Source organism: Pangasianodon hypophthalmus, chromosome 15 (assembly GCF_027358585.1).
Source record: "Pangasianodon hypophthalmus isolate fPanHyp1 chromosome 15, fPanHyp1.pri, whole genome shotgun sequence".
NCBI classification, from domain to species: Eukaryota; Metazoa; Chordata; class Actinopteri; order Siluriformes; family Pangasiidae; genus Pangasianodon; species Pangasianodon hypophthalmus.
Window position 1 is genome coordinate 7702050 of NC_069724.1, and position 25700 is coordinate 7727749.

Below are 25700 nucleotides of genomic sequence, written 5' to 3' on the forward strand. Positions count from 1 at the left end.
AAGCTCCAACTCACCTCTTTAGCCTGTTTGCTTGCTTCTCTTCGTGCCGCCTTCTCCTTCAGCCTTTTCTCCTGTTTGGAACACACAAAACAGATTGATAAACTCCACTGAAGCTGAAGCCAACACAAGCCCTGCACCCTAGTGCCCTTACGTAAGCAGAGCATGATACAAAAGCAAACATATCATCAGTCACACTAAAGAGCAAAGTGTGCGGAGACATGCAGCTGTGCTGGATGAGGAGGGGGAAAGGACGAATAAAAGAGAAAGGTGGGGAGTGATAGAAAATGTGGGAGACAGGGCAGATGGGGCACGGGCTGACTGATAGAAACTGGACATGTCCTTCAGAAAGAAGGAGACGAACAAAACAAAACTAAATGTTGTCAAGTAATCTGCTTTCTCTAATGCAGTGGGCTGAAAGGTAAATGGACTATTAAAGTAGCAAACACTATAACCACTCAAGTGCTGTGACTGAGGATAGACAGAGTAAACAGTTGTATTTCATGAGCTTTTAATTTCTTTAAAAACATAAAGCACCCACTCATGGAGAAATCGCTCCATCAGTCTTGATATGCCTAAACCCATTTGGGATGTGGATGATGGAAATATAGGTATGACTCTTTAATGATATGCAGGTATAAATCTTGTTTTTGGACAGGTATATACTGATATATAGTTATGCATATCCAATACGCAGAGTGATGAAAAAGCTTTTAGGCTGAGAGAATGTACACGCCATGAATATCCATAAATATCTGATTTGTGAAACTCTTGAGCTATTATACATTGAAAGCTGCTGCTACAAAGCAACTGGATCAGTGTTATGGAAGTGACGTGGATTAGCTCAAATTCATGAGGTGTTGTCTGGATATGTGAGTGCGAAAAAAACCTGTCTATAAGTTTAATCAAGTTCTGCACTTCGTCAAGAAGCTTGCTGGAGGAGCAGTGAGAAGAAATGCAGTGCTAGACTCCAGACAACCAAGTCGAGTGGATCTGATATGATTATGTATGAATTGCTAATTATCAGATTATTGCTTGACACTTCAATCACGAGACGGAAATATAAATGAAATGATATTTAGACTGGCTTTATTATCCACAGATGTTAAATGCTACTCTGAGTACTACTTCTTCCAGACAAAGCCACTGAGGAGTAAAAGACAAAACACATATAATAAGTGGGCATTTTAATCTTAAATAATGCTTAAGCTACCTCGGCAATCCAAACAAGCTCTGTCGGTGTAGTCTAGTTTGCTTTTTGTTAGCGTTAGTTTTGCCGTAGTTCAGCACTATATTGTTTCCAGATGTAAACCCTTTGTTACAGTCATGCGTCCCTGTCCGAAGTTGTCCTAGTCACAATATAGTTATAATTTATAGTATTATAGTATAATTTTGGGGTTTGCTACATTGTAGTGATGCTTTTTTATCTTTTGAAACCATAATACTGGCCACTGAATGCCCCTCTAAAAACATGGCCAGCCAGCACTAGCCTAAAAGTGTCCATAACCCCTCTAATCAAATACATCAAATGCCCATAATGCACTGCACTGCTTGGTTTGATTTGCGCACACCTTCACTGAGGAATACAGCAAACTAATATGCTAATGTCACTTCAGGCTTCTCGTCAGATTTCTTACAAATTATACAGAGAGGATTAATTCTGTGAAGTCATTTTTATCATCACGTTTTTATAGTTGTCTTGATTTATTTATTTTGCTTAGGTTTGATACAGTTTATATTATCTTGTGGATAGCAAGTTCTCTATTGTCATGTGTGTTTATGTGACTCAGTGTGTTGCAGAGTGATGAGCAAATCCCTGTCACATAGTACACAAAATCATTCACTTCTCTATAATAGTGTTCTGTGTAGTGCTCCTGACTTTCCTCTGTGGGGACTAGTGACTAGGGGGGCCATTTCAAGCACAGCCACGATCTTATGGCACGTCTAACTGGACCAAAATGGAATTCACGCTTTCAACATGGGAAAGCAACACCCAACATTCTCAACGTTCAAGTGATTGAAGCCATGAGAACACGGTTGCTAGGCAACTGGGAAATCAGGATGCTGAGCATAAGCTACCTAATGATTGATGGTCAAAAAGTCTTTATTAAGGATAATTTAAAGGCAGAATTACGGTGGAAACGAGACAAAAGTATCAGGAAATTTCCTCAGATGTGTTGGTAAACTACTTAAACACTCTGTGCATCTGAAGTGACGTGTAAAGTGCTGAGCACTGACCGCTAACTGAACTTCCACAAGTTTAGCTATAATTAATAAATGTCAACAATGTTAAAATGATTATAAAAACTGAACATTCAAAAGATTCTGATTTCCAAGGTTGACAAGGTGAATAGTACAAGGCTGCCATTTATGTGGAATATTTACAAACACGGTAAGCATGCAGTCAGAATTGATTGTAGCATAAATCCCCTTATCCTCATAAGTCCATATCCTTAAAAAGTGGTCATTAAATATAAATGATTAATGCTGAAACCTTGTAAATGACATTACGTGTAGCTTCTGTTTATCTGATAAAGCTAATTTTCACAAGTTTGGCTATGGTTTTCAATGCTAATGCCAGTGCAGTTCACCACAGCCATCCTGTAATTGGTCAAACTGGTCAACATCGACCATAGAAACAGGAATAAATGTTCTGATTAAAACGAGGCTAATGCAAAAATGGCAGCTTTCTTTACATCAGCTGGAGGGCAATAAAATATTTCAGCTGTAAAGACATGAGTGACTTTGTTCAGGAGGAGAAATCAAGCCCCATGTCAACCGTAGTGTTTAGGCAACACTGATATCATTTTAATTGCCATGCAGGAGATGCACCTGTGACTCCATTTAGAGAGGCTATTCTCGGATCCATTCTACATGTCTGCAAGGGTCAGGAATGATGCAAGCAGAATGAATGGGAACTGTATGTGTTCACAGCAGTTGCTTTATCTCAGAGTTAGACTGACCAAGAAGTTTTATTTTTTTTCTAGAAAATGGAAGAAGGCGGGGACAAATTGGCCTGATGAATTCAAAGCTCATGTGCTCTTTATTATATAATTTCCGAAGGCACTGTTTCATGCCTCTTCACTGCAGAGCTTCTTTAGAGATCAATAATAAAATGTGAATTCCGCTGGCCGACATAAATTGAGCGCTCTTCTCGATACCTGAACAGAATTGCTGATGCTGAAAAAAAAAAAGGCTTTCCTCTGAACGGCACGAACTGTACGAACTTGCTGGAAAGAAATCATTTAGAAACTCATCATAAAGCTGCATCTGCAGTAATAACTCAAGAGCCTGCTTCCATTATAGTGCCTGAAGCTCAACGCTGTGCACCCTATACAGGCATCTCAGCTATTCCTATCTGCCTCAACATGCGATCACCACACACAGAAGGGCTCCCTTTAGCTTACCCAGTGGCTAAATCAAACTGGCTCTGTTTCAAGAAATAAGGCCTCGCATAATGAATGTAAGAAAAGTGCTGGGTAGCTCGTTTTTCAAAGCAGGGGTAATTGTGCCAACAACGGGAGTTGGGAACATATAAATTTCTATACTATAAAAGTAATTATATATTGCAATTCCTTGATCAGCATTTTCAAGTATTATTTGGCAACTAATTCCTGTTATAGTTCAACTAGGGACAATATTTTTAGCTTTTCAGGGCAAGGCTGATATATCGTTTAGCAGATTTATCAGTACTGGTAGTAACAAAAGTAAAAAAGATAATGAAAGTAGATAAATGTGACACCGTTTTAAAACAAACCGCCTTTCTTGGATGGCTATGGCAGCATCATGATTCAACCCTCTTGATGATAAAGTGAAACCACAGGATGTTATATCACTCCTTGTCATAGCTGTAATTAGCCTGGTTTTACATGCATCTGGCAATTTCTGCTTTTTTTCCTTGAGTTCATTTTAGTCCTGTTTTATCTTGTTTGGTGTTTTAGAAAATATTCAGACACCTTCACATTTTCCTCATTGCTTTAAACTATAGTCTCACACACAGCCAGGACAACATTCTGGACAAGTGTGTGAAAGTCCCTGAGTGGCTCCTCTCTGGAGAGACCTGAAAATAGCTATACAACAACACTCCTCGTCCAACCTGACTGAGCTTGAGAGGTTCTGTTAAGAGCAATGGGAAAAGATCTCTAAATCTGGGAGTGGTGCGTTCATTGCATCTAACCAAAGAAGATTTAAAGCTGTATTTAATCACTGCCAAGGTCCTTCAACAAAATCTGAATAACTGGTCTGAATACCTGTGAAAGCTTGTTTATGCTTATGCTTTTTAATGAGTGTTTCTTCTGCAGATTGATGAGAAAAAAGTAACGGAATCAATTTCAAAGTAAGGCTGAAATGTGAAGGAGTCAGTATACTTTCACAACCCACTGTAAATCAGACCCTAGGCTAAAGCAGAAATGTAAATATGATAAATGAGTCTATCCCTTTAATTGCTTAGAATAAGCCATGCAATCAGACTGGAGCTTGTGTAATAAACAGGAAAGTGTTAAGGCTTACACGGTGTTTCTCTTTAATCCTCCTGCTGTATTCCTTCTTGTCAAACTCTTGGTCCTCCCTGCGCAGTCGCTCTTTTGCAGCTTCCACGTTAATGCCTGTCGTGTCCTCATCGTCTTCCTCGTCATCTGGCACTACGGCTCTCTGTAGCGGAGGCCACTGCTGCACCACCTGCATTACCATTACCAAAATGAACTGTTATTAAAAATGCTTATTTGAATAGTTGAGTACTAGTTATGTAACAATTTAATCAATTATTCAAAACTTATTTTATTTGGTTAGACTCTAGATAATTTGATTAAGTTTTTAAATGTTCTTTTACTAAAATGTGAGTTAAAGATGGCACTATACCAACGCTAAATCATTGTTATGAGAGATGGCATGGATCTGATACTGGAAATCAGATCAATGGCTTCTCTAGTAAGCGAACGCAAGATTTATATGCAAGATGTCTTCAATTTTTCAGTCTTGAATTCTTAAGCCATACAAGTTTCACCTTTCATGGTTTAGATGAAACAATTGCATGTATCGATACTGACTGTTTATTTAATTTATTCAGTCAGGTGCCTAGTTTTTGCCACCTAGCCTACAAAGGAAAATATTACTAATATTAAACTGGTGCTGGCAAGTGAAGCAAAATCCCATGTGTCCTAATATTTATCTTATGTGTTCGAGTAGTAGACTATAAAATGACTTGACATGCTCCTTCACTAGTTTGATGATAGAGATGAACATCTCCAAGATGATCACACAAACCTCTCCATCCTCAGTGAAGACCTTCTTGGTGTTCAACTTGAAGTTTCTTTTCTGAGCTTTCTTTGCTTCCGTAAACCTGGACACTTTCTTGCTCTTGTCCTTGGGATCCTACAGGAAAGGAAAAAGATGCACAAGATAAAACAAGATGCACAAGATAAAGTTGTGCCTGGGGGGCAAATCCAGGGGTTCAATGGATTTGTCGTAGTGGTGGAAATCACAACCAACCACTATTAAAGTTATTATATTTAATATTATATTTATTATCATTCCAACAACAACAATAATAATAATAATAATAATAATAATAATAATAATAATAATTATTATTATTATTATTATTATTATTATTATTATTATTATTATTGGTATGAGCCTATCTGACTAGACCCTTGAATTGAATGGGTTTAATTAGGGATGTCAGTCTCCCGCTTTCAGATGATAAGATACACATCATTATATCTAAAATATGATAGATTAAAAAAAAAATAATAATAAAAAATACATAGCAGGAATTTTTGCATATATTGCATTCGTGAAGATTAACTGCTGGGCTTTTGTTGCAACCGATGCGTTTACAAACCTTTGACTTGAGGGTGTGTATGCATGTGCGAACCGGGGAGTGTACATCGATTGTAGTGTGCATCAATTTTCCATGTCAATAATGTTTTAACTGTTTCCGCTTTTGATTCAAACTGGACTAGGCTCAGTATTGTAGACTGTCTGAGCGATTTTCCCATTCTTTAGGCCCCTAGGTTTAACCCAAATATCAATAACTCTAAAACAATTACACTTATAAATAATGTCAACTTAAATCTAACCCATTCTAACAGTGGAATCTTCAGGAACAAAAAGCTCTATGGCTCGAATAAATAGCTAGAATATTACTGCACACATTTAAATAATGTGCCTAATATTCCAACAGTTGGATTATATTCATAAAAGAAATCTGTGATGAGGAGGTCCAAGGAATTTATTTCACAGTTAAAGAGGTCCCTGTCTGCAGAAACTTTAAGAACCCTGGAGATAAAAGACACAATAGATGAGAGGACAGGCTGAGATGGTCTAAATCAACAGAAATGAATAAGATTATGCACAGAAAGCACCGTCATAACACAGAAATTAGATGGATGATCCCAACTCACTTCCATAACACATTTAAGTAGACCGATTTTTAATGTGAACGCATGAAAAGCTAAAGCCAGTTGGTGTAAACTGTGTACTGGGATAACGCCTTTCTCACAGTGTACTGTACATCCTTATCTTATGTGGAGCAAGACTACAAGAAAAATTGCGTTTTTTTTTCTAGTCAATACTTCTGCAGCAGTTCCTCAGCCCATGCGCAGATATAACATTATTACCTGCAGGGAACATTCAGCACTCTTCAATCATTGCTTAGAACAGACGCAGCAATATATACACACACTCATACCTCAAACTCTGTTTAACACTTATTGTGTATGCTTCAGACACACACAAAGCAACAGGAACCATAGTGACTGCAACAACAAAGAACTGGGTTTTGTGTTTGCACGGCAGTCCGTCGTATCTCAGACGTTTGTGACTCATAGTTTTGACTCTGTTCCAAACTTGAAAGACTTGCAGAGGAGGAGTTGTGGTCCTTGTGCTGTGTTGGAGGTAAACTGAGACGTGTTTACATAATCTGTCATGTCTGGAGGGTCTACTGAAAATAACATACAGGTCAACATAAAGAACGAAGGCTGGAAAAGCTACATATGTTGCTCAGTTTCCGCTAGTGCTGGGCAATATGACAATATAACATCAAAACTGTGATAAATGAGGTCGCAATACACTTTCCTTTTCTAACATTTTATCTAGTGGACTTTATCTAGTGGGTTTTTTAATATACTGAATATAAAAATATGTGAATGTATATTAAGTCATTTATACTAAACTATTTCTGTATTTAATAACAATTACAAACTCTGATTAGAAGCAGATGGCTTGGTGTTAATTTTGTAAAAAAAAAAAAAGAATTTAGTTTCAGCGTTAATGTATTTTTGTAGACATTAAATAAAAGTATCACTGAATTCAGTTTCTCACCCTTTTTTTTTTTTTTTTTAAATGTGACACTTGTTTTGGGGGCACTGATGGTCAGCAAGTATTGTAGAAATGTCTTCAAGTATCGTGATATTGACCACCCCTAATTTACACATAATATATATGAGAATGAGGTGACCTTTTTTTTTTTAAGGATATTACATGAGGATTATTTAATTACAGAGACCATAATGGCCTCCTGAAACACCAGTGACCTTCTGACCAATGACCTTCTCTGAAAAACCACCTCTGACTAAGCCAATTTATTTTCTAATATTATATTATACTCATATTTTAAAACATCTAATTAAAGGAAAACATAGCCAAAAATGAAACTGAAATGAAATATACAACTTCCTAACTTGGCTAAAGTAATTAACTTAAACAGAAGTCTGGAAATAAAACAATTTTCCCCCACACCCTCTCATACGTTCCTTTTTTTCCAGACCTGGAAATGATCTAAATCAAAATCCATACTTTTATGCATAACAGTTCAAAATAGGTCACTGATGCCAACCAGTGTTATTCCTGCAAACCTGAAGCCGCCAATAGTGTCCTTGCGGCTGCACTGCTAATGTGAAATAAATTTTTACAAAGTTATTATTTCAAATTTCTATAAAAATGAACTAAGTGTTCTTTCTGAGAATTGGTTAGCATGGCAACTAATTAAAAATAGAGAGGAAGCAGGGCTTATCACACTTAGTTAAACAGAGAGAGAGGTGGTAGGAGTCTGGTCTAACAGTTATTAGAAATGAAGAGACACTGGTCAGATTTCTTGTTTACTGAACCAAATGAGTAATAAATCCAAATCTGCAGTGAGAAACTCAGCCTGCTGAGGAAGTGGAGTTTAAAACAGGAAGAGTACGCAATACAAGGTTCAGTATTAATTAAAAATATTCAACTAAAATCTTAAGGTGTGTGAAATGATTTTGATCTAAAGGGTCTCTGAAAAGTCAGGAACCGATGAGAGTACAGCTACATACACTTATTTTGTATTAATTATTTACAACATATGCTCTACATGTTCACCCTTACGTTCTAAGTATGTTCTCAGCCACTGTATCATGTTTTTGTGGATTTTGCTCGACATATTCCCACTGGTTCCTGACTTTTCGGACACCCTGTATAATAAGAAACACATAGGATGTGAGTGCAGCCTTTTTTATGTCATTTACCTCTTCCTCCTCCTTGTCTTCACTGACATTAAACACATCTTTCCGTTTAACTGTCAGCAGGTCCAGATCCTTCAGATCTTCATCCTCATCGTCATCAGCACTGCAGAGCTGGCCTATAGACTTCACCTGCTCTTCTTCCTCATCACTCTCCTCCTCATCGTCCTCCTCTTCCTCCTCCTCCTCTTCAGACTGAGAGTCAGGGTTACTGCTTTGGTCGCTTCTGAACTGGGCTTTAAAGCTCTGTATCTCCTCATCAGAGTCAGCGTCAGCTGCAGTGCTGATCTCCTGCGTCACCTCGCCCTTCTGTTTCTGAGCTTTATTCAGGAAACGCACCCGTGGGGGAACAGCCAGGCCCAGAGACCTACAAAAAACACTCACTTAATACACATACTGAAGGCAAGTGTATAAAAAAAAAAGCAGCACATTTTATAATAAAGTACAACGGGAGCACAGTTAACAAACTCTGTCCCTTATTATACCACAGCGCTGTTGAAGTCTCGATTCTGATTGGTTAGAAGGTGTTGATTAATTTTCTATAAAAGCAGCTCTGACAGTAATTCTGGCTGCAAGGCAAAGAACAGGTTTATATTAATGTGCTCATTCTAATACGTTGTCGTTTCTATAGTAACATCTAATTCACAGGGACTTATATGGCAGAAGCTCTATATAAACATCTTTGAGGCCCATAACTGCAGCAGTTTAAGGGAAAAAGCTTCTCTGTTCCGACTCCATGTTAAGCTGTATCAGAAGTATGGGGGTGAAATATAGGGGCTATACTGTGTTCAGGCACAATGATATAAGGTCACCTGTTCACCTGTGACTGTGTGTTATTTAGCTCACGAACATCATGTTTGTTCGTGAGTATTTTTCATCTGTTTTTTTTTTTTCGAGGGCACTGGTGGCTTAGAGGTTAGGTCTTTTGGCGCACACATCAGAAGGTTATGAGTTCAAATCTCAGGTGTGCCTAGGGTTAGCCTCAACAATTCAGTTGTACCCTGTCTCAACTCTAAACCTCTTTAGATAAAAACATCATGATGAAAAAAATACTACTCACCATAGCGCACCATCTAATTTTTTGTTTGCTACTTTTTCTGTAAATGTTAATGTCTTGTTGTCTTGGTTTGTTAGCAAAATCCTAGCTAAACCTCACTAATATTAGTAGTGTTACATGTTGTAAATCCTGAAGAAGTAATGTCACCCTATCATACTGCGCACATTCACTGTGCCTGATGTTGTGTTGAGCGTAGACACTAAATGATTCGGTGGTTAAATATGCTCTCAAAGCCAGAAATCAAACTTGTTAGAGAACTTATCAAGATTGTTTTCACTGTATTTAAAGTGCCTATGTTGTGTTTGGGCTCTCCAACTAGTAGAATATGGGTTGCTAAAAAGGTACATCAGTTGCCCAGAACCTGCATTGTTCATGTCAGTGAAAAAGGGATACTATTTACTTTGGATTCCTAATTTATTTTAAGAATCTACTCACGTGGCGTATTCTGGGAGCTTCAGCTTAAACACATCAAAGACGTCTTTGTTCTTCATCAGAAAGATGGAGCGAAGGTAAGACACAAAACACTGCAGACAAAAAAAAAAAACAAAAGAAAGAAAAGAAAAAGCAGATATATAAGCAGAGAACACCACCAGATATGGGCAGCAACTCACAACAACTGAAGACAAACATGGTGGTGCTTTTGTTTTATCACAATTTACACAGTGTTTTCTCTGAAATCAGGATTAGCCAGACATCCCCCAAGGGGCAGTCACAAGGCACAACAGCTTCGCCTCAAATCCCTACCAGCCGTGCCATAACTGTAGCGTAATGAGGCAGATTAAAGACAGATAGATCAGAGGCAGTGTGGGACCGGCACTCACCCTCTGAGCTCTCTCCTTCTGCTCCTTCTCCTGGGCCAGGAAGGCCTCCAACTTCTGCCGCACGCATGTCAGCTTCTCTGGGTTCACCCTGCATGGCACAGCAACACGCTTGATCACGTTCACCGCTAAAAGCTCATAAATCACTTTTCTCTCGCGACTCATTAATATGCATTAAACCGACGGTGCAGAGAGCATCACCGTTGTAGCTCCATTCGAGATTTTGCCATCAGTGATTATGCAAATATGCTACATATGACGACAAAGGCGTTTTTCTCCTTTTCACAGTTTGCCTGCTCATTTCTTTTGCAGGTTGTAACTTAATTTCAGGCTGCATATTCATTTGAAGCACTATTGATCCCCCGTTGATAGGTATGCACCCGAGAGCCAAATGTGCACTGGCCTGAAACTAAAGCTGCCGGCGTTTATTCTGAGGCTACGTGGCTGCATGTGGCCATCTTCTGTCCTCACATAGCAGCACTGAGCACTGCTGCCTGCTGATAAACCACAGCACTCAGACACAACAGCCAGCTGGACCACAGGCTGGTTACACACACCCAGGCACGCACACAATTTCTGCTTCCTGTTTGAAACAGGGGTGGCTGGTGCATGCCTTTAGAACTGAGTTTCGGTTGCATCATGATGATAGAGGCATAAAGATATCTGCAAAAAGTTGCACATGCAGTTCATGCAGTTCGATGGTCGAACTGATTAGGAAAGCAGAATACGAACAGCATGAGCTATTTTTTTCATTGGCAACAGACTGATTTATGGCACAGTGCCTCTTTCTTGTTTAACTGAAGTTTCATCACTGTTCACATAAAAAGATAAAAAATTATAAGCTTGTACAATTTGTCTGATTTAAACTGAAATTAAAATGACTAAAGTGTCATTGTATTCTGTGATGTATACAAGAACAAAATTATGATGTATACAAGAACATAATTATTAAAAATGTAGATTTAAAAATGTGTTATTTAACAAGACATAACTACTGATCTTGTGAAGCTTTCTATAAGGAGATTTATTTATCTTTTTTTTTTTTTGGATTTTTGGAAGGAGTCTCCAGTGTCAGCACTTTGTAACATTTAAAGCGTAACGCTGTACCTTTAAGCTTTCCAACAGAGTAGGAAGGTAAGACTGTTTACATGTGACAACAGGAACTAAATTGTTTCATCAAAGTTCCACAACATTAAACGCAACTATAAAAAGATAAAATATACAACATGATGTTATTTAATTAATAAATAACATTTTAATCTTTGGAAAACTACCGTGGTATGAGAAAAATAAAACATTATAAAGAAGTGCTGTTTAGGAAAATAATCAGCTTCAGGATGGCAAAAATATCTTTGCTTCAAATCAGGTCATTGTTGATTATTTTCCTATGATAACACTTCCAGATTTACAAGGCTTGAAGATGATTTGGATGATAAGATAGTTCATTTAATTTATATGTTAATTTTTATTTAAATTCAGACCTATTCTGCTATTTTATCAAACTTCTATTATCTCCTTTAGGCTTGTACCAAACTATAGAGGAAACCTTAGACATCAAACCTGTCTTAGCTGATTGCTTTGGATCTGAACTAAAATGAACTTCAGTACTCAAAGGAAAATATTTTGTCTTTTTTAAAACTACATTTCCCCCTTTTGATGTGCATCTGGTCAATCCTGTTGTGTATTCCTGATATTATGGATATACTTGAGCCTCAAAAAGAGCTAACAACCTGCACATACATATCCATAGTTCAAAACAGCTACAGAAATTACAGTCACGGTGTTTACTGTTCATCAGTCATTGTATTCATCGTTAACATATACAGCAGGTCACTTACTGGATTTTGTTGATGGGGACTTTTTTCTCCTGAAGCTGAGCGATCATGCCCTTTTCTTCTGAGGGCAGAAGTATGAGCAGGGCTTCTCCTCCCTCTTTATACCTGCATACAGAGATTTATAAAGAGCACAGTTCCTAATTCGTTCCTCTTAAAGGAAAAGTTTGGTCAATGATTGAACCTACACTGTTTTCCGCTTGTATAAACCAAATGTATTCCACCAGCAAACACATGTTTGGTGTCAAATGGTTGCTTGTTTGTTGAGTTGGGGGATATGAGGCTAGTGTAACTACTGGAAGTCTATCTCACCCAAAATCATTTTTCATAAATACTTTAAAACTATGCCCAGTTCCCACAAATGTACCGTTGTGCTTTAGGACAGTGTGACTTACTGTCATCTACATTCACCTGCACCTCTTGGGATTTTCCACACACAGGAGTGACTGGAGTTTACACATGAGGTTGTGAAAACCTAAACCACCAGAAATAATCAGAAACACCTTGTTAATGAGAAAGGTCAGAGGAGAATGGCCAGGCTGGTTTGAGCTGACAAGAAAGATATGGTAACTCAAATGAACTGTAGTGAGCAGAAACGCATCTCAGAATGCATAAAACCTCAAACTTGAGGTGGATGGACTACAGCAAGAGACCACATCTGGTTCCACACCTGTCAGCCAGGAACAGGAATCTGAGGCTACAGTGCACAGGCTTATTTGAAAATTGGAGAAAAACATTGCATGATCTTTTTCCAATCTTCAACTGTCCAGCTTAGCTGAACCTTTGCCCACCTCGTATCTAAGGTCTTGTGCATTCTGTGATGCTTTTCTGCTCACCGTGGTTGTAAAGAGTGCTTATTTGAGTTACTGTAGCCTGCCTGTCAACTCGAACCAGTCTGACCATTCTCCTCTCATTTCTCTCATCAACAAGGCATTGCAGCTGCCACAGATTATCAAATGATCACTGTTATTAGACAATAATGTTTATTTTAAATTACTTTATATAGAAAGGTTTGTTACATGTTACACTGGACACTAAACACAAATAGAATTGAGGTAAGTGTAAAAATTGGGCACTTTGATTTTTTTTTTTTTTTTTGGTCGCCGAATCATTCCTTTAAGGCACCAGAAATAACATCAAAACTTTGTTCAATTACACTGTCTTCATGCTTTTTTCTCAAACACCAACGCACATTTTACAAGTAATCCAGTGCGACGCAGCTGCAATGTGGATACAAATGCGTTCGCTTTTAAAAATTGTTGTCCACAACCTTTTTCTGTTTACAGCATTGACCTTCCAAAGAAAAAAGTTTTCTGAAAATTGCCAGGTGAAATCAAGCACTATTGTATTTCTTGGCCAATCATGTCAGTGCACAGGGAGCAAGCGAGAAAAACCAACATGGAGGACAAGGTACTGGTGAAAAATTAGTTTTTGTTAGTGAATGAATAGAAACTCTTGCACTGCCAGTATTCCAGTGCTGCAAATTAACAGAAAATAACGACGCGTCTATTTTTGGGACGTTCACCAGTATGTGAGGTGACATGCCACATTAACCGTGGCTGCATATAGTCAAGTCACACAACAAAGAGCTCAATTCCGATCTACAGGGTGTCTTCACACATAGGGGAAAATAACACTTTTTAGTAAAATGTCTTCCAATATTTTTCATACTTAGTTCATATTATATATATTTTTTCCAGGTAGCCTTTAAGAATGCCTTTGACAAAAGAAGAACGTATCGAAATCATTCTCATGGCTCGATCGGAACAAATTCAAAAAGATTGTGAAGTGTTGCCGACCAACCGAGAAGTGGACGTCCATGAACATCCACTGACGAAGGTGCAACCAACGTGGTGCTGGCGTGCCTAGTCCCCTATGTACAGAGATTTTGGGACACCCTGTATTTTAGAGAGCAAGCTACTCTATATTGTTAGCTGATACTGGGTAGGACTGGTAACAGTGTTGTTACAGTGTGCACAGTGGTGCTCTGGCCAGCTCTTGCTCTGGAAATTAAAACAGCAAGTGTAAAAGCACCCTTACCGATTAGTTTTTTATTATTTTTTTTTTTTTTAAATAGTAACATAAAGAAACAGAAACACATTCACAGCATCAACGTCTATGATTACAAAATTAATATCTTATTATACAATTCCTTCTGTTTTTATCTTCAGATTCTTCAGGTCTACTGGATTACTTTGCATAAGACCTGTCTGGCTGAAGAAGCTTACTAAAACCTGTGAGCACTAGCGTGAAAAGTGAAGCATGTGACCCACAACACAAAAGCCACACAAGTGTCTAAAATCAGCAATGTGTTCCAGCTGTTACATTGCTGCCAACAGCCAGAGAAACAGTGTCAGCGTTCAGCCAGAGGCCCTGAACAAGCCCAGGCAGGCTCCACAACATTTACTCAACAGCAGGTGAACAGCATGACGTGCCAGGCACAAAACCCTGTCTCTAACACTCAGTGTTATTAAATGGGACAGAAACACGCAAGAGGTCATGCTTATAAAATGAGGCTCTAACAAAAGACCAGTGAAACTGTGTCTGTTTCAGATGCCACTGAAATTCTCTAATGCATGTACTTCGCATACTTTTAGAGTGAGTAGCATGTTCACCCTGGGACACTCAGCAAGATGTAGCGCACGGTCGATACTCGATAATATACTAAACCCATCAAAATCAAGCCTAAAACTGTGGACACACTGAGCAGCAAAAGGGAGAGGGCCCTCGCATGTGCGGTTTTTTTTTTTATTAAAAGGTCGACATGCTGATCAAGAACAGTGCCGCACCTTGGGTGCAATATAGAAGGCAAAAAATTAAGACCATACATTTTATTTCAGTTTAAAAATTACAATGCGCCATTGTCAATTTCCAATTAAAAAAGGAAAACTTCACATTTTCACTTCCAAAAATTAAGACCACACGTTTTTGATTTCAGTGCAAGTATAAACAACTTACATTTTCGATTTCAATTTAAAAATGAAGACAACACATTTTAGTTTTCAATTTAAAAATTAAGACCACAAATATCCAAGTTAAATTTTAAAATTAAAACCACATATTTTGCTTTCAATTAAAAAAATTAAGACTGCACTTGGGACCGATGACCCAAGGTACCATGTGGAAATTTGTCATTTTTCCTAAGCTGAAAATGTCCGAGTTTGATCTGACCACATTACTATGATCAAATGTACACTGTTTTCCACCAAATGTAGTGAACCAGCTCTCACTGCTGATATCTGGTGTCTAATGATTGCTTCTTTATTGCCAGGGGCTTTGAAGCCAATGTAAGTACCATAAGTCTATTTCATCAAAAATATTTTTCAGAAATATTGATAGTTTAAGACACAGTGTGACTTACTGACATTTAAACACATGACCAAAATGTCAATATGTAGCTGAACAGGGGAACATTATGCATGCAGCCATATTGGACATATTTTTGTATAACGATTATCCCGGCTAATTTTTTTAAAACTTTTGGGATGCATTTAATTTTTGGGTGAGATAGACTTTCACACAAATAAATAAGCTTGAGATGCTGAAGTACATAGTCTATAGAATAGAGTATATAGTATGTAATTTGGATGCAGCTAGTTTTCCTCAGATACAGTTTTGTACACTTTTCTGGTCGCAAGGTTCAGGATTTTCAGAGTTGCAAGGTGACTTTCTCACTGCACTTCCACGCATATGCTTTTCCATGTGCCAGTTTACCACTGGAACAATATATATATAGTCTCTGGACCGAAAAAAGCTCACAAAAAAAAATCTCATTTTTAAACATTGTATGTGAAGTAATCAGTGAATAAACGAGATAATCTCACATATGCTGTCAGGATATGGGAAAACGACTGTGGCTGATCATCTGCCGTCTGGCATATTTCCTCTTTTTGTGAAAGTAGGCAGGTCTTGGCCATATTTATTAACAAAGTGAGTGCCAGAATTCTGGCTTGCAAGAGCATTAGAGTTTCACAAACTAGTTCTCAGGGACCTCCACTTCATTTCTGCTCCCAGCAGAATGTATCACATGTAATCTTTAACGCATGATTGAGGTGTTCTGGGAGAGAAAATGCAAATAATAAATGTTTGTGTTGAAAAAGTATATAAAAAAAGACTAGGTGAGCCAAGCCACGATAACCAGAGGATAAAGGACAGACGGACTGCCACTGTGGACACATCACTGACCTGGAGTGATAAGAAACTGAGTAATGCTGCCATCTACTGAGATGTGCTTTAGGTCTGTTACTACTAACAACACAACTTGATACAAGCAGCCCACATTCCTCAGTACCTGGCTGTCCTGCCGACTCTGTGGATGTACGTGTTGGCGTCCTCTGGGCAGTCAAACTGAAGCACCCAGTTCACAGCAGGAAAGTCTACACACACAGACACACACACAGGGACACACACAGATTAAAGCTCAAATCACTCATAGCCATTTTGCACTTACATTAAACCAGTGCTGCCTTGCCAATTTTTTTTTTCAAGGAATATTCCACTTTTTTTTCATATTTAATCTCTATTTTCTGCATTAGTAGCATACATGAGATTATCACACAAGTATTTTGGCTCATTTCCCTGGACTGAAGAATCTTTGCTTGAAATACATGAATAATAAAAGCAACCACAGCTATTTTCCTTTTTATCCTAAGTACATGGAAACACGCCAATCTTAAATAAATAAATAAATAGATAAATCTGAAATATTCCTTTAAGAGCCAGCACACTTTTCCCCCTGTTCCTTACACAAAAATGATCATAACTATGGCAAATCATGTCCTTTGTTTTTACTCCTAGCTTTGAGAAAATATTTTACCATATAATCATTCAGCACATTCTCAGCACTAAGATCCTTTATGGAAGAATGAATGAATGAATGAATGACACACAAAATGACAGATAGATGCATTGACTGAGTTTGTCTATTCTGAACAAAAACTAAATTGTGTTAATGTTAGCAGTGTATGCCACATGCTACATGTTTACACATTCTTGGGTTTGGACCAGGATTTAATTCCATTTCTCATATTTTATGGGTTAAAAATGGTCTGTCACAGGAGGATATACAGTTTAAACATAAATGACAGGTCATTTATTTAAAGATTATTTATTTAAAGGTTTCAAAGTTGGTCGTTGTTGTAAACCAGAGACAAATCGCTCTAATTTTTATATTTATTTTCTATACAGCAAGGAAAGCTGGGAACAATGATGGTATAATATTGATATTGTGATACATTATGTGAAAATACATTTTTCTGAGATGATATATATATATATATAAAAAGATATATGGTGATCACTGATATCACCATATATCTTTTTAAAGAATATTTATGCTTTTTTTTTTAAACAAGTACAGCCTCTGAAAGGATGTTTAGCTGTTAAGTTTTGTAATAGTTTGAATCATTTTTTTTACAAGATTTTTAATTCTCCTTCTTTCAGTATTAAATAATGTATGTTTTAAAAATGTATAATGCAATGTGACTGTTTTGCTTGTAGTTTGTTGGTCAAATTAAATATTGTGATGCATATTGTATATGGTAGAAATGTCTTTAAGTATCATGATATGATATGACAAAAACATCCTCCACTCCCAACACTGACTATATGCTACAGGAGGTTTTGTGGATCCCTGCTAACTGTGACACCCTGGAACTGTCACCACCAATCAGCCCAGTAGCAATATTCTCACACTCAGCTCCAGCCATCACCGCTTTCTCAGCTCCAGACTAGCAAGGTTCAGATATCGGAACTGAGCCACATTTGCAGACTGAGAAGCGGCTGTTTCTGATGAGGAAAATGGATGAAAAGATGAGAACTTGCACCAGCATGTCAACACAAAAGCGTCTTCTGACAATTTTGCAAACTGACCTCTAATTATGATCTCTGGTGCCTTTTTGCACCCAGATGTCAAAAGCAGCACGGATGTAAGAGATTTAGTTACCAAGTCCTCTTGCAGCGATATCTGTGGCGAAGAGGACAGCGGCTTTCTTGCGGAGAAAGTCGTTGTAGACTTCCACTCTCTTCATCTGCGGCTGCTTTCCGTGCAGGGCCAACACCGAGATACCGGGCCGCAGCCGGCAAAACACACGGAACAGGTACTGCACCTGGAACAGCACACAGGTAATTGTGGATATTAAAGAACGGAATCAATACGGATGGAAATGATGCTGAGAAAGCACTGAACATCTCTAAGTATTTTATATAAAATTTATAAGTAAACAAATAACCATCTCTAAATAATAAATTACAATTAGTATCAACATGAAAGGGGCATCACACCATTCACAATCTGAGCACAGTTATAACATACATATAATACATATAATAATGATTATTGTATTACTGCGGTTTTATCACAGAAATGTATATGATATGGAAACATTCACCTCTTTGCAGCAAGCGAAAAAGACAATAATCTTCTTCTGCAGGTGACTCCTCAAGAAGGAGAAGAGCATGTTGACCTTCTCATGCAGCTCGCACACTACGTAGCTCTGCTCCAGAGTAGCAGGAGTGCTGAGAACCACAATAATCAACAAGACACAATTCAATTTTAACACACAGCAAATGAGAACTATGTCAATCCCTCTAACCATGATTCATCATCTGCTCGATCTTCGCTAATCTTTCTCAACTCGGGAGCAAAAACTTCACTAGAGTATACAAGCCTCTGAGAAAAGCAAACTTCTAATCAAAAATCAAAATTCCGTGTAAACAGAGAGAGTGAATTAGTTTTTAAATAGGTTTACAGAGCTGCCTAAATCAACTTTGTGGTTTCATGAGAAGGAGAATTTCTTTCCCCCCCTTTATATAGGCTCATTTATTCCTACAGGAACTTCTCAGGATTTTACCACTGCCATTACCATACCATTCTGCAGTGATTAATGTGCGCATGTGGTCATTTTTAGGCTATTTTAACGCTTGCTAGGATGTTAAGATTAATTTGCACCAAAACTGTTAATTATTTTCCCATAACAGCACACCCTGTCATGTTTTATTCATTATTATATTCGCTTTTACATTCTCAAATCTGATTGGTCAGAAGGTGTTGATTCATTTTCGATAACAGCAGCTTTGACAACAGTTCCAGCTTTAAGGCAAATTGTAGTTTTATATTAATGCTTTCGTTTGAATACATTATTGTTTCTATAGTAACAGCTCATTCGCAGCGACTTGCATGAGGGACGTTCTGAATAAAGTAAGGTTAATAATGATGGTCACTTGGGTTTGGAGGGAGACAGAGTGCAGGACAGAATAGAAACAACAGGCATCAGTCTCAGTCTCTTCAATAAGGAGAGAATAAATCATTAGTGTAAGAGTGAAACAGAAGCAGACGCATTGATGGTTTACCTGAATTTAGCCTGTTCATGAACCCACACATACTCGGGGTTCTTCAGGCTGAGTCTGGCCAGGTCTTTCACAGACTTGGTCTGTGTGGCGGAGAACAGCAGCGTCTGTCTGGTTTTTGGAAGGTTCTCCACAATGGCGTTGAGCGTGTCAGCGAAGCCCATGTCTAAAATTCTGTCAGCTTCATCCAGCACTATCATGGAAAAGACGTGAGTGTGTTTATCTAATCAAATCATCTAATTTTGACAGTTAACAGATTATTCAAGTGATCATGTAAACAGCACACTACAATAGTTTGTACCAGCTTAAGTGCTGTTATGAGATTTCAGAAAATCCAAATCAAATAATCTATTAATCAGGTTATTAACTGCATGTGAGGATACAGTTTCACAAAAACTTTTTTTTTTGCATGAATGAATTCATTTTGTACATTGAGACCCAAATGAAATCTTTTAGCTTTAGATTTATGATTTTGAATCATCTCACAGAGCTTACTCAAAACCAACACTGAGTAATAAATCAGGGCCGACCCTGAGAATGTGTGTACCGAGCATGTGCAGCTCTGAGGCGTGGAAGCTGGCATTTTCGTCCATGTGCTGCAGCAGACGTCCTGGTGTGCAGATGATGATGTTTGTGCGATGAATCTTCAGTGACTCGTCCTTGAGGTCCTGCAGCCAGATAAAATATTAACAAGCATTAATAACAGGTAACTATGGGTACTGCATTTTCTGGACAACAGGTCACTCTGGAAAAAGAAAAAGAAAAAAAAGAAAAAAAAAAAAAAAAAAAATCAACCTGCAAAATTCTGTCAGTTTAGAAATGACTAGAAGTCAATTAAGAAAGCTACTGAAGAAAAACTATTTCAGACATTTGACCTTGCTGTGACATTGACCCTGTTTGGATCAATTCCAAAATCTAATCAGTTCATCTGCTGTTTACAATCATAATTCCATATAAATCCTACCAATGTATCACTTTGGTGTATATAAGGTTTATATTAATGTTTGTTTAGCCCAGTTTTTGTCCCGTTAATGTTGCAGTAACTCAGTCTCCTGAGATCAACCCGTTGCAGTCTTGGCTTTACAGTCCTGCCTATAAGTAAGCCTCACAAAGTCCTTATATAACAGCGCGTAATGCTGAAACTTTTTATTCACTTTATACATAGCTTTTGTAATGCAAAATGCACAGCTATGGGTTTAACGTACATTACAGACTCTATTGCAGACTCTGAGGATGGATTAATCTGATACTTAAATAAAGGACAAACTGTCTTAAAACATGTCACCATCATACCTCTAATAATTTACAATATTTAATCAATTGTCTTCCCCTGTAGATGCATACCTAGTTACTGTACAACCACCAACAAATAGCATATCACATGTAGCTTACAAGTTGCAGCACAATATTTCTCTTATAAACAAACAGAGAACACACCTTTCCACCAATAACAAGTCCAGCTGAGAATTCATGGTTCTTCCCCACTTTCCTCAGCACCTCGAATGTCTGATAAGCCAGCTCTCGAGTTGGAGAGATTATAAGAGCACCGAGACCATCCATGGCTGTCCACTGGTTACGATACAGACACTCCAGCACCTAGCAGAATTCAGCATAAAAACATAAAAACGAATCAATCTATGCATGTTGTCTTACAGATCTGGTCTTACAGATCTTACAGTGTGGCAGAGGTAAAACATCACAGTCTTTTTCAGTCATCCAGCAGTGATCGCTTACAGGAATGAGGAAAGCAAGAGTTTTCCCCGAGCCGGTCTTTGCAGCACCCAAGACATCTTTTCCCTGCAGAGCAAAGCCGATGGTCTGTCTCTGGATCTCTGTGGGCTGCCGATACTGAGCCTCTAACAGACCTGCCAACATGATAACAAACACACGTTCGTTTTGCTGTTATGGGCCTTAGCCACAAATTAAAACATATCATTAACATAAAATGATGATAATATCAAATACCTCGCAGAGTCTTCTTTGAGAGTGGAAAATCAGAGAACTTAACAGCTTCTTTTGGATTTATCTGCAAGACAAAAATAATACACATGCTCAATTTTCTTAAATGACGATTGGAGAACTGGTACTTCTTGAAGATTAGAGGCAGAAAAAAAAATGTAGCCAGTTTTCCATTCACCCACAATAATAAAGCCAAGTCAAGCCAAGCCCTGTGCATGTCCAAATCATCGCACAAATACATTATACCATGTCACGTGGTAACTCAGACACACTTGCTTAAATGGTTTCTGACACTATATGATAAAAATTCTGATAAAATCAGCTGTAGCTCCATTCAGGAGATGGGATCACTTCAACTCAGCACTTAGTTTGGATGATGATGATGATGATCATGATGATGATGATGATGAACCACCAGTAACCAATTTCTCTTGTTCATGGCTGCAGTGAATCTAAAGCCTAAACTGGGAATATTGGGTGTGAGTCATGAATACACCCTTGATGAGTTACCAGTCCATCACAGGGCACCATGAGCACATACATTTACACCTCCGAGTTATTTAGAGTCATCAGTTCACCTACCTGCATGTTTTGAGAGGTGGAAGAAAACCAGAGAACTCAGAGAAAACCCACACAGACACGAGGAGAACATGCGAAACTCCACACAGACAGTAACCTGAGCTCAGGATCAAACCCTGCACCCTGGAGCTGCGAAGCGGCAAGGCTACCCACTGAGATACACAACCGTTCAAACTTGTATCTTGTAAAGGCTGAATCCAAATTAGATGTGCAGCCAGGCTTGCTGGAGGAAGTGGCAGAAACTCTTCAGCATCATGGACAACACAGCTCAACCACTCAATAACACAGTACGCAGTCCCAGCAATACTTTCAGCCAAAGCCTCAGTCCACTGAAGAGCAATACAGAACACCACGGGAGATCTTTTCTCCCAGCGGCAATCACACTGTACAATTCCTCCCCACAGTCAGTCCCGCAAGCTCAGGATCAAACCAGGAGCCTGGAGCCGTGAGGCTGCAACGCTACCCGCTGTTGGAGGCATTCTCGAAAACCTTTCCCTAAAATAGATCACGATTCTTAAAAGCATTTCTATGATACACAAAATGTATTTTTGTTTCCCCATTATAAAACAGCTACCAATCGGTGAGGGTGAAGGCTCACATGTGATTCCGCCAAGGCACGTGAAGCCAGCCAACCACATCTTTTCTAACTGCTGCTCAGTGGTCAAGATGTTGGACTACTGACCGGAAGGTCATGAGTTCAAATCCCAGCAATGCCAAGCTACCACAGCTGGGCCCTTGAGCAAGGCCCTTAACCCTCAACTGCTCAGTCGTATAAATGAGATAAATGTAAGTCACTGTGGATAAGGGCATCTGCCAAATGCTGTAGATTTAAATGTAAAATGTAATGCTCATGCTGCATCACAGGACAGTGTAACACACTCAGAGGAAAGCGCTATCTGCCTTCTTCTGCATACACGAGCTCACAGTTGGCCAGGATTGGCTAGTGTCGCTGTGACCGTCAGGGAAGACTGAGCATTAACTTATTTACATTTAAATATCTTGATTGTTTCTGCTATATTATGAATTCTGCTGTTATGAAACTAAGCCAAATGATCTGAAACAAATGTGTGATTTAGAAATGCAGATTCACTGAACTGTTACACCATTAACCTTGTAGCTCAGATTTTAAAATAAATAAATAAATAAACAAACAAACAAACAAATAAATAAATAAATACACCGGTCACGGCTGATTGTCATTTGGAGTAAAGTGAGAAACTGTATATGTTTGATTTTTCTTTGGCTGAACTCTTCCATTTCCATGACTCATTTTGTCATTTTCTGCTGCCCATCAGGTGACAAGTTGAAAAAAAAATTTCAATTTAAAAAATAAAAATTAAATAAATAAATAAATAAAACCTCTTGTTGAAAACATGCTGAAAAGGAGCTGAACAAAGCAGTTTTGTTCCTAAAATTGATACAGAGACCTGATTAATACGTGTGTACACTTCATATTTAAAGTATCTTTAATAAAGTCTTTAATGGAAACAGACTTAAATATTAATCACTGCACTTTTACGTCACTGTGATGAGCCATGACGTCATGTACTAAAGCACAAGACGCTAAGCTACAGTCCAGAAGCCTTGTTGTTAGCATTCACCTTTAAAACACTGATTTAATTATATTTATATTATTAGGTTAGCACTATTTACTAAATATTAGCACTATAACATCACATCTGTACAACCAAAAACAAAAGAATTAACATGGAACAGCATGGAAGCAGCAAAGCTCATTTTCTCTGCATACTATCCTACTAAACAGTATGCTACCACCCTGGCTGTGTACTGCTTTCCAATACTATCTAGTACATTAGTAGGCACAGTAGTATGCGTTAACTTGCCTCTGTGTATTTGGCCACCAGCTTCTGGATGTTTTCTCTCTCACTCTCCCACTCGCGTTTCTTCTTCGGCCGTTTACTTTCTTTCCTGCTTTTGTCATGCTTCTTCTTCCATTTCTCAAAATTCTTAACTGGGTCTTGAGGAAGGTTTTTCTTCTCTTTTCCTTTTTTTATTCGCATTTTCTGCGCAGTAGACGTATGTAAATACTGGAGAACTGAACACACTTCGTAAGATACAGCATGTGGAGGAAACGTTGTCGTGTTCTTCATGAACTCTGATCTCTGTGAAGAGGAATGAGAGCTCATTAGCGCCTCCTGTCGGATTGGAGTAAAGTAAACCATACTAAACATGCCACTAGGGGCGAGCAAACTATCATCCATCCATCTATTTTCTGTCCTGCTTATTTTACACAGGGTCACGGTGGAGCCTGGAGCCTGGAGCCTGTCCCAGGGAGCTCAGGGCACAAGGCGGGGGACACGCAGGACGGGGTGCCAACCCATCACAGGGCACACTCACACACTACGGACAATTTAGAAATGACGATCAGGGTACAACGCATGTCTCTGGACTGGAGGAGGAAACCAGAGTACCCAGAGGAAACCCCCCAATCACAGGGAGAACATGCACACATGGTAGAGGTGGGATTCAAACATAACCACTAAACCACCATGCCTCCCATCCAAACTATCATTATTCATGCAGTAACTGCTTTATCCTGGTCAGGGTCACAGTGGATCTGGAGACTATCCCGGGAAACCTGGGCGCCAGGCGGGAGACTTCACCCCAGATGAGACACTAGTCCAAGGCAGAGCAGCTTTATCTCCTTTATAAGTAATTTATTGTCACCGTTCCACCTACCTGCATGTTTGACAGTGGGAAGAAACCTGAGAATCCAGAGAAAACCCGCTGTACCACCATAACACTTTTAATATTGCCCAATATTATGGAGTCATATATGTCACTATCCGCAATAATCAAAATGAAGAAAAAAAGTTTACAGTGTTACTTCTAAACATGCCTTGTTGTCCCGTCCTCCACATATATGACATATATGACTTTTCCACATTTTATATATTTACGACCTGAACTGAAATGGACTTAATTATGATTATGTCATGAATCTACACAAACTAGCTCATCATACTGAAGCAGAGGAATACTCAATATATAGTTTGAAAAATTATTAACAAACAATAAATGTAAAAAGTAGTGACTGCATAAGTATTCACCCCCTGCTGATGTGAAACCCCTAAATCAGTTCTAGTGCAGCCAGTTCCCATCAGAAGTCACATTGTGAATGGAGTCAGTCTGTGTGCAATTAAAGTGTCACATGATCTCAGTATAAATACATCTGTTCCTGGAAAGCCCCAGAGACTTTTAGAGAGCAAACACCAAGACAAAGACCAAAGGAGTTGTCAAAACAAGTCCATGACAACCTTCTGGAACAGTATGAATCAGGGTTTGGTTCTAAAAAAATATCCCAAATAAAACACTACAAAGCACTGTCTTTGTAAAAGATTCATCTGAATCTCATTTATTTGAATCCTGTGTCCAATAATTCATTATAATACGCCTGCACACAAAGCCTATTTGTTTACTCAGGCATTTCATTAAATAGCTATCTTCTTTTTTGGATACCCTAAAGAATTGCACTTCCCAAAAAAACATTTATACCAAGTCTCACCATTGCTTCAGTGGATAATCTCAGCTGGACACTGTAGACTTGTATCTGCTGTAATCATAAAGACTGTCCTGTGCTCATCCCAGGACTCTTATTCAC

The 25700-nt window shown here is 38.5% G+C and overlaps 1 protein-coding gene across 2 annotated transcripts in view; it reads right to left on the bottom strand.

Moving 5' to 3' along the window:
- Positions 1–24219, bottom strand: part of ddx10 (DEAD (Asp-Glu-Ala-Asp) box polypeptide 10) — a 38894-nt gene extending 14675 nt beyond the window's left edge. For both annotated transcript variants that reach the window (XM_034311466.2, XM_034311465.2), the window contains exons 1-16: positions 23923–24219; positions 21506–21566; positions 21275–21405; positions 20978–21136; positions 20088–20208; positions 19544–19733; positions 18583–18709; positions 18138–18300; positions 16485–16569; positions 12200–12301; positions 10365–10452; positions 9979–10067; positions 8493–8853; positions 5260–5367; positions 4507–4674; positions 15–71 (exon numbers count right to left, since the gene is read on the bottom strand). In XM_034311466.2, the coding sequence (XP_034167357.2) occupies positions 15–71; positions 4507–4674; positions 5260–5367; positions 8493–8853; positions 9979–10067; positions 10365–10452; positions 12200–12301; positions 16485–16569; positions 18138–18300; positions 18583–18709; positions 19544–19733; positions 20088–20208; positions 20978–21136; positions 21275–21405; positions 21506–21566; positions 23923–24189 (2277 nt within the window). In that variant the 5' untranslated portion in view covers positions 24190–24219. The remainder of the gene's footprint in view (positions 1–14; positions 72–4506; positions 4675–5259; positions 5368–8492; positions 8854–9978; positions 10068–10364; positions 10453–12199; positions 12302–16484; positions 16570–18137; positions 18301–18582; positions 18710–19543; positions 19734–20087; positions 20209–20977; positions 21137–21274; positions 21406–21505; positions 21567–23922) is intronic.
- Between the last annotated feature and the right edge of the window lie 1481 nt (positions 24220–25700).